The sequence below is a fragment of the Podarcis erhardii genome, assembly GCF_964252035.2.
Source record: "Podarcis erhardii genome assembly, chromosome: 3".
Classification (NCBI taxonomy): Eukaryota; Metazoa; Chordata; class Lepidosauria; order Squamata; family Lacertidae; genus Podarcis; species Podarcis erhardii.
The window spans coordinates 96,916,066-96,929,564 of NC_138507.1; the positions used below are offsets into that span (position 1 = coordinate 96,916,066).

Sequence of the window (13,499 nt, forward strand, 5' to 3'; positions counted from 1 at the left end):
GCCATTATGCTTGCTACCCAGCCGGATGGGTGTGGTATATTACTACTACTACTACTTGCACCACAGTGCAAAAAGTGGAGGGAAAAGAAACATCTCACCCAGTGAAATGCCCTCCCATCAGATGTCAAACAGATAAATAACTATAGCCGTACCTTTGATCCCAAACACCTTGCGAGTCGAACGTTTTGGCTCCCAAATGCCACAAACCCGGAAGTGAGTGTGCCAGTTGCGAATGTTCTTTGGAAGCCGAACATCCAATGTGGCTTCTGAGGCTTCCAATTGAGTGCAGGAAGCTCCTGCAGCCAATCAGAAGCCATGCCTTGGTTGTCAAACGTTTTCAGAAGTCAAACGGACCTCCGGAATGGATTCTGTTTGACAACCAAGGTACGACTATATGACTTTTAGAAGACACCTGAAGGCAGCCCTGTACAGGGAAGTTTTAAATGGTTGATGTTTTATTGTGTTCTTAATATTTTGTTGGGAGCCACCAAGAGTATTATTATTTGCGTTTATTTTAAAACACAACACTGCTGTGCACACCTCTCTTTTGGAACATCTTTACTGTAATCTACACGTATGTGCAATAGATACATTTATAGCCCTCCTTCTACTTAATTTCCTACTGATGTGTTTTTCTAAAGGTATGAAGTCCAAGTGCAAGCTTGCACACTCCTGGGCTGCACTTCCAGTGAATGGGCTTCTCTACAGACCCTTGAAGCACCTCCTGAAATCCAGCCAGCCCCACTCATAGATGTGCAGTCAAGTCATGGTGGAATCCAGTCTGTTCTTTCCATTGTGTGGACAGGTCCAAAGCAACCAAATGGGAAGATCTTATATTACGAGCTTTACAGAAGACAAGTAACACTTGAGCAACCAAATCTAGACCTGGTCCTTGTTTATAATGGTTCATCCACATTCTTCAAAGATGCCACACTTCTGCCTTTTACTGAATATGAATATCAGGTATGTCACATATAGAATGAAGACCTAATCCTATGATTCCTATGAACATCTTAGGAAAGAAGTTTTATTGCTAAATTGTTAATACACTGTAAAAGACTATATACTCAGAAAAAGTGTTATGATAATTCCATATAGTTCACATGGACAAAAAGGGCTTCAAGAATTAAATACAGTCAATGTCCCTCCCTGTTTTTTGGCATTCCCATTTTTACACATATGCATTTTTTGTAATGCACAGAAACTTACATGTTTTCAGAGGCATGGTGTGAAATGTTTGTGAATGCTCTCAGCACTTTTGTTTGTTTGCATATTTATACTCCATGCTTTCATAAAAATCTATCCAGGTAGCATACAGCATCTAAAAATAAAACCAGCAAGAAGCATCCATAAAAAGATACCATTCATATTGCAAAGGCCTATCAAAACAATATAGTTTCAAAAGATGTGTGATGGAAGGAAGGGATGCATCCTGCTTGAACCACTGTTGGTAGGGAGTTCAACAGGCAGAGCCTGCCACACTGAAGACCTGGCCCCTAGTGAAGGCTAACTGAATCTCAGGGGGTGTGAGGAGCCTCCGGAAGTGCCCCACCAGAGGATCTCAGTATGTTGAACCTGGCATAGTCATCTGGCTGGCTGCTGCATTCTACGCTAGTTGAAGCTTCCAGACCAGATACAAGGGCAGCCCCACATAAAGCATGTTACAGTAATCATTCAGTTGCAGCTCCTTCCCTCAAAGGGAAGTACTATTTACTCTGAGTGGCTGCTGCTCTCTCAGTCTGCAGTTTCCCAATCCTACCTGGAGGTGCTGGGGATTGAACCTGGGATTTTGTGCATGCAGAACAAATGTCCTGCCCCTGAACTACAGCCTGCAATAGAGGATGCTGCCTTGCTGATGAGGTTTAAGCTGCCAGTCTGATCAGGACTGGAAGGGTGTGTGAGTGTAGGTGTGAGCTGGGCATTCTGTTCTTGATGTGTATGGCCTGGCTTGGCTCCATATAGAGCTATTTCTAGATGGAGATAGCTTTTGTACTGTATGTGCATAATAGTAAATCCAGAGGCCTCTTAGCCATGTCATGAACTTTAAAGGAAAGGTTATATTAACTCTCTCGCTTCAGTCATTATTCCCGTATGTCTTCTTTTCTGAAGAGAACATAAAGCCTAATGAACTTTGGATGTCTTCTCTGTTTGCCACTGAATGTTCTTGGGTGATCAGACTGAATCTGTATTGCTGCTGTTGAGAAGTGTGTGACCTCCATTTGGCAAGTGTATGCCAAAACGTCTGGCATCTTGGGGGAGCCCATCTTTCATCGCTGACGATGGCTCTTGGGTTACTTGATTTCCTACTCTTTCTAATGATGTAATTTTCCTTAAACTTCAATGAACTTAATGGCAATGAGGTAACTGCTAGGATTCTTTCCAAAATAGATCGCTTTATTTTAGAGACTGGTATCTTTTTTATCCTCCCCTCTTCCCCTACCCACATCCCTCTCTTCCCAGTTAATGTACCTGAGGGGATACTTTTTTCTTGTAATTGGGCTCTTTGTGGACAAAATTATTAAATCTTTTCAAAAAACTATCCGGTACATTATGGTTGAGGTAAGCGCCTTTAAATCAGGTGCTCGGTGTGTTTTGGAAGCAGTGTGAGCTTCTTAAATGAGTAGATGTCTCGTGTCTGAGACTAAGGGGAAGAGAAGAGGCACTGGAAATTCATTTTCCCTCTATTTTCTAAAACGTATTAGAGCTATCATGTGCCTTCTACAGCACTGGTCTTCAACTAGTGGGTGGAGACCCACTGGTGGGTCACAGCCTGATCCAAGGTAGGTCACAAAAGGAGGTCTACCATCATGCAAATATATGCCAAAAGGTTGATAAATTGGTCCTCAAATGCATGTTTGGGTCTAAAGTGAGTACTGGGTCTTAAAAGGTTGACAATACCTATTCTACAGGATAGGATTATCACAAAATCCAAACAAGTGAAGAATCCTGTGGCACCTTAACATCTAGCAGATTTAATATGACATCACCTTTCATAAAGACAAAAGTTAATTAAGTAAATGGATTTAAACATGATCTTATTGGTTATTTAAAACAATGAACTGAAGTCCGTCGATGGCCATTATTTCATTCTTCTAGAGTACATTATTTCATGTGTGGAATGCATATAATCTATTCAGAACAGGGTTTCTATGGGTCTAAACATAATCCTGTTTCCTTCTTTCCACTACATGGTGCATACAGGCAAAAGCATTACAGGGAATGTTTTCCCCACCCCACTATTTTAATTATGCAAAACGATGCATGGTATGCCGTGCTGGTCCCACTCAGAGTAGACACTGAAGTTAATGGACAAGACTAATTTATGGACTGCAAGAAGATCAAACCTATCCACTCTGAAGGAAATCAGCCCTGAGTGCTCACTGGAAGGACAGATCCTGAAGCTGAGACTCCAATACTTTGGCCACCTCGTGAGAAGAGAAGACTCCCTGGAAAAGACCCTGATGTTGGGAAAGATGGAGGGCACAAGGAGAAGGGGATGACAGAGGACGAGATGGTTGGACAGTGTTCTCGAAGCTACCAGCATGAGTTTGACCAAACTGTGAGAGGCAGTGGAAGACAGGAGTGCCTGGTATGCTCTGGTCCATGGGGTCACGAAGAGTCGTACACAACTAAACAACAACAACAATTTATGTTCATTCTGAGTAGGACTTAGTTGACTACAACCCCATGGATCCTAAATAACTTGCAATGTACAAGGGAAAGGGTTCTGGGGGACAGTGTTCAGTGGACAGCAGGAGCTCTCTTAGGTATTCTGGGCCCAGTATATAGGACATTAACAGTAAGACGTATTCCCTTGAAATTAGGATGGAAAGAAATTGGTAATCAACAGAGTTCCTTCAGTATTTGATATGCACTCTGGCAGCCTTTATTCATCACTACACTGACTGGCGCATTCTAGATCAACTCAAGTTTCCAAACTGTCTCCATAGGCATACTCCTCATACACCACATTTCAATAGTCCAGACTCCAGACAGAGTTTTCCAAGGCATGTCCAACCATAGCAAGGGCTCTGTTTTACAGAGAGTGATGTACCTGTTGTATCAGCCAAGGTTAACAGAACACATTTCTTTGCATAGCCTCTATATGAGAATTCAAGTTGTTCCCAGCCTAACATGCTACTCTTTTAGGGAGAGTGTGACCCTACCTATGATGGGCAATTCTCCAGCTTTAGGACCACCCACCACAGGGAACTGTGCCTTCTGCAGATTAATTTTTCAATTATTCAGCCTCATGCAGTGCATGACTCATTCAAGGACAAAACTGTCATGTCTGGTTCAGATGGAAAGATGAAACAGAGCTTATGCTGATGTCACCCACTCTAAAACTCTGGATGACCTCTATCAGTGGTCTCATGCAGAAGTTAAAAAACAAAGGAAGGGGACTAGATACCTTGAATATCAGATGCAAGCTTCTTCAGGGAATGACAATAGTATCCCACTTCTACCTTCTGGAATCTTTGGGCAACGAAGGAGTGAAACCACTGCAAATCAATACTCCATGAATTGATGTAGAAGGACACCATGCCTGAACGTATTAAAAGCTGCCAGGAGGTCCAGGAAAATAAACAAATCACATTTCCCCTGTCTTTTCCAAGAAGGGTCATCAACCAAGTTGACTGACACAACCCACATTCTGGCTAGAAGCAAGATTGAAAAATGCCTGGTTAATATGCATCAAGCAACACTACCTAGAGATGCTCAGCCACAACTTGCTAGAAGAAATTGACCAAAAATGGAAGAGTGGAAACCCAGGCTATAGCTCTCCAATCATGTGGTCCTTTTTAAGGCAGCAGGCTCACTTGTGGTTTTTTCAAACTAGTTGAAGCACTGGCTTCTCCTAAGGAAGTATTTTTCTCTTGGCAATTCAGCATGAGTCATGGTGGGTTGAGTGAACAAGTTGTAGGGTGAATAGAAGCAAGTCTTCTGCCTCACATGCCAAGAAATGGGATTAATCAAATAAAATCTGACTGGAGAAGAACTTGGATAACTCTAATACTAATATTGGGGAAATGGTGGTGTGAACATGAAATAGATATGAACAGCTTTATGTGCAAAAACCTGGCAAAACCAATGCAGTGGGCTACTGACAGTTCTAACCCTTCCCAAAATATAAAAGCTATTTAACCGCTTAGAGAAGTTCAGCTAGATCAGATTGTGTGGACACAGTGGTCAGAGAAAAGTAGTTGTGACCTTTGAGCCATATCCACCACTGAGTAAGCCTTCAAATGAGTTCAAAGCCATGTCTGATCAGATTTGCCACGAGTGTTTTTCCACCTGGATTTTATTAATTAATTCTTTATTAAGGTCCATGCTGAAACTGAGTAAGTCTGACAGTCCTTGGATCTAGTTGTGTTCAAATTGCATACCTTTAGCAGTCTTGTGTGTGTGTTCCTCTGCCATTACTGTCATTTGTGGCATCCCTCAGGGATCTATTCTTAGTCCCACCACTGTTGACAATTTATATGTTGCCTGTGAGGCACCTTATTCATAAGTATAGGGATTGGCTTTCGCTATTATGCTGATGAAACCCAGATTTATATTTCACTTAAGCACGATATTGATTCTGCTGCCTCTCTCTTGGAGGCTTGTTTGCTGGCCATAAAATTTTAAATGCAACTAAATTTCCTCCAGCTGAATGAAGCTAAAATTAAGGCACTAGAGCCAGGCCCTTTGCAACACTTTAAAAAATGCTGTCAGTCATCAAGGTCCAGCTTAATGGGTTTGACATTAACAGCACAACTGAGGTAAGGGGGGGGGGATCTTCCTTTTCTTTATCTGAACCTTTAGCAAAAGTCCATGTATTTAGGACAATATTGGGAGGGCCTGCGACTCAGTCAGAGCATTACAGAAGGTCCCAGGTTCAATCCTGGCTGCTCCAGTTTGGATCAGGCATTAGGTGATGGGAAACACCTCTGGAGAGTCATTGATCTGGAAGAGCAGTAATCCCCAAGCCAGAGCACACTAATTTTGCAACTGGCTGCAGAGGATGCTGCCTTGTATCTCTGAATGATTTGCTGTTCTGCATTCATGTCCTTCTGCTCAGACTCTATTGGATTTGGGTTATCCTGCTAAGAGTATGCATCAGGTGTCCTTTAGACTATTCAGTTGCCTAGTCTAGAAAGCAAGCAGAATTCCCATCCTCAGAGGAGGCTGAAACTCTGCATGACTGACAACTATGGACTTGTTTCCTCCAATTAGGAGACATGTCCAGAACATTGGCTCAGGAAGAAACATAGCAGTGGGCAGTGCTTTTTTTCCTGGGGAACGCAGGGGTACACATACCCCTAAACATTTTGTGAATCTAAGTTTGGCCTCATTGAGGGGCAGTATTTCAATATGAGCAGGAAAATGAGAGTACTTCTAAACATTTTTTTTAGAAGAAAAGGACTGGCACTGGGCCACACTGAAGCTAGATGATTTATACCCTGTCATTCTCTGAAAATAAAGTGTGTCTGGTCTACAAGAAGTTTGGGAAACACTGTGTTTGTGCACTATTGACTTTCTAAAATTTCCAACCAACAGCTTGTCAAAACTCAGCATTCTACAGAGGCCTTCTCTTCAGGGAGGTTTACAAGCAGAGCATGATATTAATATCATGTTGCTGATCAGAGATAAACTGTATCTCAAAATGGGGAGTGGTACATATTTGGCTGTTATCCACTACCAGATCCATATAAACCATAAATTTATTTGGTCTTTCTAAAGAATTAGCTTCTTTTAGTGGCCATCATAACACTTCGTGGCCATGACAAGCCATGGGTTGAAAAAGCAAAAGCCTGAAGCTTTAGTTTGTCTTTATAGGGATGGGAAAGCAAGGTACAAATAAATGAAACTAAATGATTTATAAATAATAGTAATCATATAGTTGTCCATCTTGATATAATATTGTTATACTGCATTATTAGCTTTTTAATATGATTATCAGATACAGTGCTATTTTTCTAGAAAAAGAGATGCTGGAACTCACCATGAACACCTCCCTTGTTCTCTTACAATGGCAATGGTTCCAACCTGAGAGGTACCAGAACTGTGTTCTGGAGAGTTCTAGCTGAAAAAAAGCCCTGAACATACTGTATAATATAAATAGTACAGTGGTACCTCGGGTTACAGGCGCTTCAGGTTACAGACTCCGCTAACCCAGAAATAGTACCTCGGGTTAAGAACTTTGCTTCAGGATGAGAACAGAAATCGTGCTCCGGCAGCGCAGCAGCAGGAGGAGGCCCCATTAGCTGAAGTGGTGCTTCAGGTTAAGAACAGTTTCAGGTTAAGAACAGACCTCCGGAACGAATTAAGTACTTAACCCAGGTACCACTGTATGATAGTGTGCTCTCTTGCTTCGCTGGCAGATGAGAAAATTATTATTAATAATAATAATAATAATAATAATAATAATAATAATAATAGAATAATAATAGAATAATAAATACATCAATAATTTTATTAGTTATCCCAAGCCACTCTGGGCAGCTTACAACATAACTAAAACCACAATACAAACATCAAAAACTTCTGTAAACTAAGCTCGATCTACGTATCCAGAAATCGTATTGCCATCACGCAAATGCAAGAGCCGTTTTTGCAGACCAGAGTTTATCCACCTTTGCAAACCTCTATGAACAAGGAGGCTGTTTGTGATTCTATGTTTATTCATTAAACCAAACAAAGGTATCTGATTTATTGGCCCCTCCACATTAGTTATGAGCCTGTTATGGCTCTGCTCTCCCAAGACCTCCTTAGGTAGATTGTGATTCTGACATATTCAAACGCCATGACAAGCCTATCTTTTAAAAAGACATTAGTGTGAGTGCCATGGGAAAATACACCCCAGGGCTGTAGATGAATTGATATGATTTCCTTGATTGTATCTTTTTATTTATAAGGCATAATTTATGAGCACTGAAAAGCAAACTAAAATGAGTGATGACTAACTACAGCCAAAGTAATAAATCAGCAGCACTGAAAGAAGTAGTGATTTTGATCGAATCTATTGAATTAGCTGTTGCCCTTAGCCATTACAGGTATTGGAAAGACCTTTTAATATCTGCTTATCTCTCTCCTGGGAATGTTTTAACTATCTCATTATGTACCCATAGGAAACAAATTATTAAATTGTCTGCCTTTTGGAGTTAAACATGTTTGCATCTCATCTTCGTTACTGATGCATTAGAATATTAAAAGGAACAAGGTTTGGCTGAAACTTTGATAACCTTTTTTATGTCAGACTTAAATACTTTGTTCTGCCTCTCCATCATGAAAAGAACAAGTTCTGGAAGCAGAAGTGTTGCTGCTGTTTCTAAAAAAAGACTTTACGTATGAAGACCTATATATCCCAGAGTTGACCCACCAGATTTCATTATCCAGCAGACCAAGGCTACATCCGCACCATACATTTAGATAACTATTATACCACTTGTAACGGTCATTACTTTCCCCAAAGAATCCTGGGAACTGTAGTTTGTTGAAAGTGTTGTGAGTTCTTAGGAATGCCTCATTCTCCTGCCAGAGCTACAACTCTCAGAATGGTTTAACAATCAATCCCTCTTCCCAAGCAACTCTGCAAATTATAGCTCTGTGAGGGGAATAAGCGTCTTATAACAACTGCTCACCTGGGGCTCTGGGTGGGCAACATTTGCCACATGGCATGTTGGGTCTGGGGAGGCCACCATCTTACAACCCATCTTACGATCTTACTAGGAGCCATGCTTTCAGGCTAGTGGGCCCAAGCCTGTGCAACTCCCTCCCAACTGAGATTAGACAGCACCCACCCTCCTTGCTGAACTTCAGGTACATGACTAAGATTTCCTTATTCTGGCAGGCAATTTAAGGTAGTGTTCTATTTTATGATGGGGGTTTTTTATTGTCCCATTTTCTGTGGTTTGTTTTTATGTATACCACATAGAAACGTGAATGCTTCCGCATTAGATAAAGGTAAAGGTAAAGGGACCCCTGACCATTAGGTCCAGTCATGACCGATTTGGGGGTTACAGCGCTCATCTCGCTTCCGGGGCATGTGGCCAGCATGACTAAACCGCTTCTGGCGAACCAGAGCAGTGCATGGAAACGCCATTTACCTTCCCGCAGGAGTGGTATCTATTTATCTACTTGCACTTTGACGTGCTTTTGAACTGCTAGGTTGGCAGGAACAGGGACCGAGCAACAGGAGCTCACCCCGTCGCGGGGATTCGAATCGCGACCTTCTGATCGGCAAGTCCTAGGCTCTGTGGTTTAACCCACAGCGCCACCCACGTCCTATCAACATTAGATACATGTTTTAAATAAATAATTGCATGCTTGAGCTGCCTAACAATAAAACAACAATACAGCAAGGAAAAAGTGCACGTTTAAACATATGATTCAAAAAGATGTCCCTAACATACTTTCATGGAAGTTAAAAGGAAGGCGTTCCACAGCATCTTCTTGAGGGGCTTACTCCAAAGTCTTAGCCGTTAGGCAACTGGGAAATCACATACATTTACAATGAAATGTTTAAAGGTTGGTCCGTTTTACATTAGTTCTATTGCAATAACAAAACATTTCCCTCCGTCTTTGTGGGAAAGCCAATGGGTCACTTGGAGAGATTGCTGTGTAGACAGTCACCAGAAGAATGGCTGTTTGGGGACCATTCTTCTGCCATATCTTATCGCAGAGGTCTGGAGCACAACCACTTGATATACCACCTTGGCTGCCCTTCTAGATTTGGTCATCTGACTGTTCCATTACCAGCCTGAAGGAGCAGGGCTCTGTGAAGCCACATTTTTCAGCTGCCAAACAAGATTCCATTCGCTATGCCTAGAATTCTTTCGTTCACTAAGTAGATGGATTCAACTAAGCTTTCCCTTTTTTTTCAAAGTGCTGTCTGGGCACGTGGCCAAGAAAATGAAGATGAAGACATCTGAATTACTGCTTGTGTAGATGAATCTGGAGCCCTCTTATGGCTTTCTTAAGCCTGTGCACCTTCTAATGATGATAGAAATTTTGGCAGCGCTTTGGATTTGGGGGTCTGCGCAGCATGATGTAAGATTAAATTATAAAGGAGGCAATATATAGTTGAAGAATTCAAGGCGCAAGTACTTTCTGTTCCCATTTCCCCTGCCATAGACCAGAAGACTTAGACCTGAATCTATTACTCGAAGGATATTTCAAGATTCTCATATGAGAATTATAGGTATTCATCATGAATGCAGTATTAAAACTTCCAGGGATGGCTGTTATTAACTTGTATGGTTATTAACTGGTGTGGTAGCTTAATGACAGCACTGGCCTTCATTGTCTAAAATAAATAGCATTCAACTTAGCTCATATACTCCTTAATTTAGTTTAAATCCAGCTTGTGCCATTTTCTCTGCAAATGTCTCTCAGCTCAGTGATTGCATCTCCACCCCCATATGTTGGGTGTGCACATGCAGTTCAAGTTTTAATTCTCTTCATAAGCAGCATATATTCCTTTAGAATAAGTTGGCTGGGCTTGATGAACTTTATGCTTCTCCTTGTTTTTGTTTCATCTTCTGTTTTATCCATTCTTCCCTGCACAGGGGATCATGTCTCAGTAGATCTGCTTTATCCATCTGCTTTGTAAGGATGATAGTGGCATTTCTCCTTATGTGACTGTGCAAATTTGCTAGAAGCTACAATAACAGAATTGAAAAGCTATAATTGACCTCCCCTCAATACACACAAAATAAGGGTCCAAACCCTCTCCCCATCTGCTAGTTTCCCCTAGGGATAGATGCACAAATTTGGGTGTCTTATTCTTCCAACCTCAAGTTCAGTTTGCCAAATTTATGCATCAGTTTGCAAAGGAGAATTAATGCAGGCAATGCAGGTGCAATGCCAAAAGAGCATACTCTCCAACTCCCTCATTTTTGTAGTGACCTTCTTTATTTCTGGTACAGTCCTACCTCGGGTTACAGAAACTTCAGGTTGTGCATTTTCAGGTTGTGCACCGCGCCGAACCTGGAAGTACCGGAACGGGTTACTTTTGGGTTTTGGCACTCGCGCATGCGCCGAAATACTAAATCGCGCTTTGCGCATGTGCAGAAGCGCCGAATTGCAACCCACACATGCGCAGATGCGCCGCTGCGGGTTGCGAATGCTGTAGGTTGCAAACGTGCCTCCCGCACGGATCACGTTCGCAACCCGAGCGTCCACTGTACTGGTTCACTGATACACTGCTGCCCTTATTTCGCCATTTGGGGAGCTCTGGGGCATGTCTTCATGCAATCGCATACACAGTGTTGACTAAACTGGACAATCTTTCCATTTTCCAAGCCCCCAGAAGTTGAATATCTGGATGTGTTTGAGCTAGTAAGTGAAAACCAGGCCCATTTAAATAAATATACTTTAGGTTTTTCCTTTAGTACGTTGACATACAGCAGCAGAGAAGGCCTTCCAATAATGTGTTCAAAACGAGTTGGGAGTTGTGAACCTGTAGAGAAAGTGTGTGGAAATAAGGAATTTCAATTTCCATGTGGGAAAAGCTGAGTATATGAAAGCTCCACTGTGGTTGGGAAGAACGGCAGAGTACCTGCCTTGCACACAGAAGATCCCAGGTTCCATCCCTGGTATCTCCAGGCATGGCTGGGACTACCTTTAGTCTGAAATCCTGGAGTGTAACTGCCAGTCAGTGTAGAAAATACAGAGCTGATTAGCCCAAATGTGTGATGTGGTATAAGGCAACTTCCTATGTTGCTTAGCTTGCACCTCCTGCTTTGTGCAACTGCCAGTGGAGGAGGAAAGCAGCTACATGAAGGCATCCTTAGCATTTGGGTACCATCCAGCATAGCTAATTAACTGATTGAGATTATACAAATAATTTCAACATGGCCTCCTGAGAACATACACTAGGAGTTCGCTTTTAGAAATCAGTGTAGTGGAATTACACAGCTAGGGCCCAAACTGCTGTTTTCTTGGTTTCATCAGCAACGAATACTGTTGTAGATGAGATTCTCCAGTTGCAGTTGAATCTATATTTTCCACATCACATTCCTGCTCTCCCAAACTTTTCCTTTTCAAATTGCCAAAATTTCTCAACCGTTCATTCACAAGACTAGAAGGTTATACTGGTTTTCTTCTTTAAACGAAAGCAAAGCTTCCCCCCCCCCCAAAAAAGTGAACTGACGAGATTGCATAAGAGCATGTTTTCGTGTAGATAGAACTTCTCAACGTGAAAGCTTACTAAGGAATTCTTAATACTAAAAATCACACAGACAGTCCTCTTGTATTGCCATTTAGATCTATCATTCTGATTGATCACTGTGTGTTTCACTATTATTGAGCCTAATTTAACCCTATACACTTACACATCCATCTACTCCATCTATTGTACCTGACATTCTACAAATTACTTACTCATGCAAATGATGACCTAAGTCAACCTTTTATGCTATTCGTGTTTAATTATACAAATGATATTTGATAAATAAGATTATACATCCTTCCATATGTTTATTCTCTCCTTGATGAAAGTGAAATTTAATTTTCATGCAGATTTGTTGGAGGCTGTGCTTAATAAGTGCTGAGTTTCATATAGTGTGCAGATTACTCTGGTTTTGGGAAGTTGACAAAAACAAAATTCGTTCACAGAGAAGAGCTGTTTTTAATTAGATGCAATTCTAGTGACCGGATCTTGGAATCGTAGAATTGAAAACCATGCGTGTTGATTGATAGAACAAAATGAATATAACAAAGTGAGCATTTTGGCAAAAGCAGTATGAATAATAGAGAAGATGCTGACTTGTGTTCTTTTTGAGAGGGCATTTCCATATTAAGCAATAAATGAAATTTGATGTATGATCAATTGAATTAATGCCATTAGAAGAAGAAAAAACCTTCAGTAACTAAAGTCTTGTCTCATTTACTGAATAAGAGTAAAGAGAACATCAGAAATATACTGTTTGGTTGACTGACCAGAATATACCACCTGGTCTACATAGCGCTGCCATACCTCAAGGCAGCATTGATGATTGCCAACATTTCACACAGAGGTCAGTTCCATAGTTATCCTACATCTTCCACTGATGTTTCCTGCTGATGAAGGAAAACACCAATGGAGAAGTGGAAGGTTATGGCGCATGCAATAGTCTGGGCTGCTAGGAGAGTCTGTACTACTGCAATGTTTCGCCTTTCCATGCTACCCAGCCTAGCATAAAACTTATCTGTTGAAAGTTGAATGGACACTCAACTGTGCTGGAAAGACAGAAATATTGAGAGCACTGTAATAGCATTTAGCAGAAACCTTAATGAGAAAGAATGGTTCTTTTCAAATAACTGAATTCTTAAATATAGGTTAACCTGTTCCTGCATATGTGTACGTATGCACCTGGGCACTTCTTCAGCTGTTCAGATATGAAGTGTGTTTATTTGAAAAATAAAATCACCTAGCAGCCTAGTCACTCATGTGTTTGCTGCAACAGTGTAGAAAGTTAGGTTGCAGTAGGATGTTCAGTGAAGCAAGGGAATAATTTCATCTTGCAATACTG

At 41.3% G+C, this 13,499-nt stretch overlaps 1 protein-coding gene across 7 annotated transcripts in view; it reads left to right on the forward strand.

The window, feature by feature from the left end:
* USH2A (usherin) overlaps positions 1-13,499 on the forward strand; it is a 437,539-nt gene that overhangs the window by 399,976 nt on the left and 24,064 nt on the right. For all 7 annotated transcript variants that reach the window (XR_014154517.1, XM_081854411.1, XM_081854412.1 and 4 more), the window contains one exon: positions 642-963. Coding sequence is in view for 6 of the 7 variants with exons in the window: in XM_081854411.1 (XP_081710537.1) it covers positions 642-963 (322 nt within the window). In the remaining variant the exon portion in view is untranslated. The remainder of the gene's footprint in view (positions 1-641; positions 964-13,499) is intronic.